The 7007-nt window shown below is 39.9% G+C and overlaps 1 protein-coding gene across 1 annotated transcript; it reads left to right on the top strand.

The window, feature by feature from the left end:
- The first annotated feature begins 513 nt into the window (after positions 1-513).
- Positions 514-6987, top strand: nudt12 (nudix (nucleoside diphosphate linked moiety X)-type motif 12). Its single transcript, XM_044112153.1, has 8 exons — positions 514-625; positions 1699-1904; positions 2613-2916; positions 3717-3996; positions 4118-4285; positions 5397-5510; positions 5672-5871; positions 6851-6987. The coding sequence occupies exons 2-8, from the start codon at positions 1699-1701 to the stop codon at positions 6959-6961; spliced, it is 1383 nt and encodes a 460-aa protein (XP_043968088.1). The 5' UTR covers positions 514-625; the 3' UTR covers positions 6962-6987.
- Positions 6988-7007: the final 20 nt, after the last annotated feature.

The raw sequence follows: 7007 nt of genomic DNA, 5'->3' as shown, positions 1-7007 counted from the left end.
AGAAGTTTGGTGGATTTTTTATTTCCGGATCTGAGGTTTCATAAAGACAGAGAAATATCAATCGTTCATATCTTGCTGTAATATAATAATGCAATAATGCTAATGGCTTCCCCAGCATGCAGCCCTGCAGTAACAGTGTTTGGTTCTTAAAGGGACATGCTCCCATTTCTCCAGCTGAAACTATGAAAAAAATTAAATATCCCGTATCCCTTGTAGGACAAGGGATACGGGATATTTAATTTTGTCCTTAAAAGGGACAAAATTAAATAAATATATCATGAAATAAATAAATAAAAATACCATTAAATAGTGTATAGTAATATATATTTAAATCTTTTTGTAAAATGAATTCATTACAATTAATATAATTCTTTTCTTCCATATATATTAAAATAAATACAAGTAAATAATATATATTTTACAATAGAGGAAGAAAAGATAAGAAAAGGAGGAAAAAAATAAAAAGAAAAGAAGAAAATAAATTACAAGACAAGAAAAACTCTGAATTACTATAGTGCGGGCAGCACCTGAACGCCTCACAGTTCCTGCGTTGTCCTTTGAACGCAGCTCGTCGCTTTTTATCCAACAGCTGAAAGGTGACCAGAAGCAGGACGCGGCGAACAAGGTGAGCAGACGCCGCGTTACGACCATCTTCTACCTGTAAATAAAACTACAGGCGGTTATTTCCCGGAGTTAACGTCCTGGTGAACAGTAAATCTCCTGTAGTTTATGTGTTTCTGTGTCCTGGCGGTTAATAAGCCAGAGGAATCAGTAAAATATCTGGGAGGCTTTTAACTTTCAGGAACTAAGCATTAAGAGTCAGCAGGAAGTGATTCCTGGCGTGTTAGAACTGAAAGTCAGCTCGTTTTCAGGTGACAGTTTGTTTTATAACGCAGAGGAATCGGGTGGGCGGAGCTTGGAGGTGATTGACGGCACTCTGGTCCAATAGGCGAGGGAGAAAATATTTAAAGGCCCAGAGGACTTTCAGCTTTTGACTGAACTCAAGTTTATCTCAAATTGTCTCATTTATTTTCCTTTTTGTTCTGAAACTAAAGTAGATAAATAACAGAGTTATATATTTCTTTAACTCTGATGATTCTGGCCTACAAAAATGAAAACTCTATATAAAGGTTAAATTATAAGATCAAAAAGAAATGTAGGAATTTTAATAAATCAATGTGATTTTATGGCCTTCACCATAGACACTTCATCTACAATGAAGACTGCAGTGACTGACACCCTCCAGGAAGAGAGTAACACAAACTTTATTTTATTTAGTGGGAGCTAAATATTTAGTTAAAAAGCTAAACGTTATTGCAATAAGTTTTCAGACATTCAGTTTCAAAACTTAGCTTTATAGCTAAAATAGGTGGAGCTAAATATTCTGGAAATTTACTTTGGAGTGAACGTTTAGCTTGCTAACAAAATATTTAGTTAGAGTTAAATATTCAGTTTACTAACTAAATATCTAGTTGGAGCTAAATATTTAGTTGAAAAACTAAATAGAGGGAGTCAGATGTTCAGTTTTGAAACTAAAGGTTTAGCTTGAAGAAATTATTTGCTAATTTACTCAGAAGCATCTGCATTTCAAATTCCACAGAAACCCAATCAGTTACTGAAGACAACTGATAAATAAAGTTGTTAGTAAGATTAGTGCAGCTGCTTTACGTCTAGCGGAAGATTATTTGGTGTTTCCAGATGATGAGTTTGCAGCTGAGCGCCAAAGAGGAAATGTTGGAGCAGTTTCTGGACGCTGCAGCAAGAGGAGACCTGTCCCAGGTGTCCGCCCTTCTGTCCATTGCCCCTTCACTCATCAACAAGACGAGGCACAGCGGCTGGACGGCGCTGATGCTAGCAGCTCGTAACGGCCACCACCATGTGGCGGAGAAGCTGCTGCTGCTCGGGTAAAACGCTGCTCCTTCATCTGCAACAATCATGACTAGAGACGCACCGATCCACGTTTTACACTTCTGGTACCGATACCGATATCTGAGGGTTAGCATCAACTGATACCGATAACAGCTGAATGACTTTAAATGTTTTTTTTTTAAAAAGCACAGACATAAATGTACTGAATTATAACTTTATTTGATAATTCTTCACCAATGCAGCTCACTGAAACACAGCAATAGTTTCAAAACCGATTAAAGCAACCTTATTTTGTTCAGTCAGAGCAATTAGGATTTTAACAGTAAAATAAATAAAGAAACAAACTGATAGAAACAACAACTTAAATATGTAAAAATAAATGCAACATCTTTCAAACGGCTCAGAAAGTCCAGTTAGAAAATCTAAAAATAATATAAAATAAATAATAAAGCATGACGTCACTCAGAGCACAAAGTATAGAACTAGAGTGAATAGATCTGCCCTTATGGGTCACCATACCAATTTGAAATTTTTTTCAGTAATGGAGAGATACAGATATTAATATCTGATCAGTGCGTCTCTAATTATGATTCACTATTCAGATGATAAAGAAATAGAGAACTGGATCAAACTCCAAAGTTTAACTCAGGTTGAAAAAGTTTCTAATCAACATTTAAAATGCTGTAAACTTTCACTGATTTTGATTTCTGAATTTAATCGTTTTTTGTTTTTTTTTTGTTCAGTTGTGACAAATTCTCTGTGAACAGTTCATCACAGACCGCCTACGATATCGCCAAGTTCTGGGGTCACAGACACATCGCCGGCCTGCTGGGCCGCGCGGCCGACGGCTGCGGGCGAATCCTGCCCGCCGCCGACCTCCACCCGCACGAAAACTACTTCAGCAGAGAGACGCTGGACCGGCAGAGTGGGAAGAGAACCGATAAGGTCTGGTTAGAGGCCAAACAGAGCGACTCGGAGAGCGTCTACCTCCTGTTCTCCAACCTCAGCCCCATGGTCAGAACGCAGCAGGAGGACGGCAGTGAAGCGGTACGACCCCGAGGCTAACGCCGCACCGACGGGTTGATCGGGTCAAAATGACGCTGCAGACGGTCACCATAATGATCTAATATACACTGCATTAAAGGTTCATCAAAGTTATACAAGCAGAAATAAAGATTTCTATTTTTGACGGATGAAATCAACTGAAACACATTGGTATGAGTAGATTAAGCAGCTAACGCTAACGTTAGCATGCTAAAGTAAACTTTTATAGCGAACCTTAGGGTTCGCTATAAATGTTTACAATTTCTGTGATAGCATAAAAAAAATTTACTTCACCTTCACATTCTTATTTTAATAATAAATTAAAAAGTAAGATGTTGCACTTTTAGCTTAATGTAATAAAACAATTTTTGTTTCATTGTTTGTTTTGTGCCACCATTTTAAAAAAAGGTATAAAACCGCCACTGGCATACAGTTAATTGTTTTAGCTTTCAAACTTGTTTAAAATGTTCAAATGTAACAAATTTCCTTTTAGTTTTCTTTCCTTTGCGTCAAATAAATGGATTCTTAAACTAAATTAAAATAAGTCTAAATATCCACTACTAGCGCTAGCTAGCAAGCCCTGATGTTAGCATGCTAAAGCTAGTTTTCTCATCCTCTGTCAGTCAGATCTGATGTTTGTTCAGGAGACACAGAGGTAATTTAGTGAAGATAAGTATGAAGTACAACTGAATTAGCATTTAAAGCAGCTGGTTGAACAAATCTGTAGAGTTCTGGTCAGAAATTTGAATCCAACATGTTGAGATTCATCTCAGTTATTTGACCTTTTATGGCTCCTCCTGCAGCAGGGGGACATGAAGCTGTGCCGGTTCAGGTATGAGGAAGTGAAGGATCTCCTGCTGAAACCTTCAACCGTGACGATCTTCCTCGGAATAGAGAAGACGGTGAACCCTTCTTCCTCCTTCTCCTCTGAGAAAGCAGAGAGTCTCTCTGAGCCTCCGGTTTGGTTCGCCATCAACACAGACGAAGACGCTGCTGCCCTCCTGGAGCGCTGCAGAGAAAAGAACTGTTCATTCCCAAGAAGTCCCAACAGAGACCTGCTGAAGCTGAGTGAGGAAGAGGCAGGTGAGGAACTTTCTTCTTCTTCTTTATAGTTTTCCTGCCGGTTCTTTCTGAGCGGTGATGCTTCCCTCTGAGCGGTGATGCTTCCCTCTGAGCGGTGATGCTTCCCTCTGTGTGGGTCCAGGCGTCGTGGCACAGGCCCGGTCGGTGCTGGCCTGGCACAGCCGCTACAGCTTCTGCCCGACGTGTGGCGGCGCCACCAAGATGGAGGAGGGCGGCTACAAGCGGAGCTGTCTGAACTCTGAGTGCCGCAGCCTGCAGGGCGTCCACAACACATGCTACCCAAGAGTCGGTATGAATTTGCCTCTCTGCTCCTCAAACACCAACATCAGCAGGAAAGTTTAGACAAAGATACAAAGAAACAGCAAGAAGATAATTAAAAGACAAGCACCAAAAAGGTGAAATTCTTATGCAATTCTCACTTTTTCAGCTGTCACCTTCATTTATTTATTATAAAAATAATAAATGTATCAAATATGATTTAAAGAAATTTGACTTCATAACATCTCAAAATTAGGCTTCTGTCTCTTTAAAAACTCCTGCTCTTTCTGAAGCTCCGCCTTCAGGACGTTGTTCCAACATGGCTTCTCTATTAACCCTTTAAGAAGTAGCTCCTATAATGAGCTCAGCAGGTGTTTGCTAATTGCTCCTGGCTAGTCTGAAGGAGCTGAGTGGAGGAGGAGCTTTGCCTCCAAGGCAGAGCTAGGTTCTCCCAGTGTTTTGCACAGCTGAGTGGTTGGCATGGAGACTGAAGTGTTTCTCAAACATTCATAAAAGAATCAAGTTTTTGACGAAAAATCAGAAATGTAATTTTCCATGATACTTCCCCTTTAACAGTGAGTGATCATAGTCATAATGAAGAGTTAATGTTCGAACTAAACAGAGCAGGACCCTGAACACATCCCTGTGGAGCTCCATAAGTAAGTGAGATAATACATAAAAAAAGTCTTAATAATATAAGAATAAAGTTAAGCAACAATAGTTGTATAATAAGAATAAAGTAATAAACATCAGTAAAGTCAAAATAACACAAAAATAAAGTGATAATAATATGACAAAGTCATAAAAATATGAGAATAACAATAAAGTCAAAATAATACCAGAATGAAGTTTTTGATTGGATGAACTGAGGTTCACTTATTCACCACTAGAGGGAGCTCTTGAACACCAACAATCACAACAGGATCCATTTATCTGACCTTCAATGAAAATACCTTTAAAATTCTCCTGGTTTAAAATGTTAATCTATTTACACATGTGAAATTTCCAGGTAAAAACGAACAAAGCTTAAAATATGATGTTATACAGTGTAAATAAGTAATCTTTAACTTTTTAAAACATCTTTTTATGTAAATCTATTTCTGATCAGAGATGAACATGGATGTTTGTAAACCTGATTTCAGATCCAGTGGTCATCATGCTGGTGATCCACCCTGATGGAAACCAGTGTCTGCTGGGCAGGAAGAAGGTTTTCCCCGTCGGGATGTTTTCCTGTCTCGCTGGATTCGTGGAGCCTGGTGAGCTGGCAGCGCACACACACACACACACACACTCACACACTCACACACACACACACACACACACTCACACACACACACACACTCACACACACACTCACACACCCATCCTGGCCTGAAAAGCCGCCGGCCGCGGTCTGAGCACGTCTCCATGGCTGCAGGGGAGACGCTGGAGGAGGCGGTGAGGAGGGAGACGGAGGAGGAGAGCGGCGTGAAGGTGGGCCCGGTCCAGTACGTCTCCTGCCAGCCGTGGCCCATGCCCTCCAACCTCATGATCGGCTGCCTCGCCGTCGCCGTGTCCACCGACATCAAGGTGGACGAGAACGAGATCGAGGAGGCGCGGTGGTTTCCACGGCAACAGGTCAGCAATAAATAATCCTGACAACATTAAAAGACGTTACTTTTAGGTCGTCGCAATAACTAATTTCACTGGATGATAAATTGTCCAGGAAGTTATTGCATTAAATAATAATATTGTTGTTTTGAGGTAATATAATAGAATAAGTTCATCCTCTCAAGGATTGATAAAGTTTCAACTCTGATAAACATTTAACACTGTAACTGGAAAACATTTTAAATATTCAAACAAAAACAACAAATAAAAAGAATTATGAAAACAAAATTGTTCTTTAAAAGGTTTAGTTGAGACCAAAACAAACTGAAGACTTTTGTCATCCAGTTTTTGGTAGAAAGAAAGAAAAACATTAAATCATACAACTGGAAATTATTGAGTTTGTTTTGGATTATTATGGGATGGATTTATTTATTACCAGTTTTACCCATTTTAAAAGGTCAGTATCATGTAAAGTCAACTTTTTCTATCTTTTCATCTTGTTATAAAATTTTTCCCTCATCAGAAACAAACATGGAGTGTTGCTTTGACTCTGATGCATGTTTGAGAAATCCTGTAATCTCCATGGCAACCATTCAGCTGTAAAACACCTGGCTTGTTTTTGAGCCGTGAACTTGTTGGTGTTGTTTGGATCGTTGCTGTTGGATTAGCTTCAGTCTCAGCTGGTTCAGTTCAGTTCAGTTCAGTCTCAGCTGGTTCAGTTCAGTTCAGTTCAGTCTCAGCTGGTTCAGTTCAGTTCAGTTCAGTTCAGTCTCAGCTGGTTCAGTTCAGTTCAGTCTCAGCTGGTTCAGTTCAGTTCAGTCTCAGCTGGTTCAGTTCAGTTCAGTCTCAGCTGGTTCAGTTCAGTTCAGTTCAGTTCAGTTCAGTTCAGTTCATCTTCCTCCTCTGAAATCAGAATCAGCCGCTGCAGGCAGAAAGTCCCAGCAGGGTTTCTAATTAATCCTCCCAAATCAAAACCCAAAATGTAGTTTTCATCTTCTGTTTCTAGGTGATCGATTCTTTATTCAGAGGAGACCGCTCAGTGTTCGTCATCCCTCCCAGACAGACGATCGCCCATCAGCTGGTCAGACACTGGATCTGCATGAACTCCAACCTCTGATACGAAACGTTCAGGAGACGATCTGCTGCTGAAACGTTCAAATGGA

Source organism: Gambusia affinis, linkage group LG03, assembly GCF_019740435.1.
Source record: "Gambusia affinis linkage group LG03, SWU_Gaff_1.0, whole genome shotgun sequence".
NCBI lineage: Eukaryota > Metazoa > Chordata > Actinopteri > Cyprinodontiformes > Poeciliidae > Gambusia > Gambusia affinis.
This window is presented reverse-complemented; position numbering and strand designations above follow the sequence as displayed.

Bases quoted from the DNA above. Each gene is read 5' to 3' on its own strand.
- nudt12 (XM_044112153.1), top strand. From the start codon at position 1,699: ATGATGAGTTTGCAGCTGAGCGCCAAAGAGGAAATGTTGGAGCAGTTT. The intron at 3,997-4,117 runs GTGAGGAACTTT...GTGTGGGTCCAG, and splicing joins GCTGAGTGAGGAAGAGGCAG to GCGTCGTGGCACAGGCCCGG. The intron at 4,286-5,396 runs GTATGAATTTGC...ACCTGATTTCAG, and splicing joins CACATGCTACCCAAGAGTCG to ATCCAGTGGTCATCATGCTG.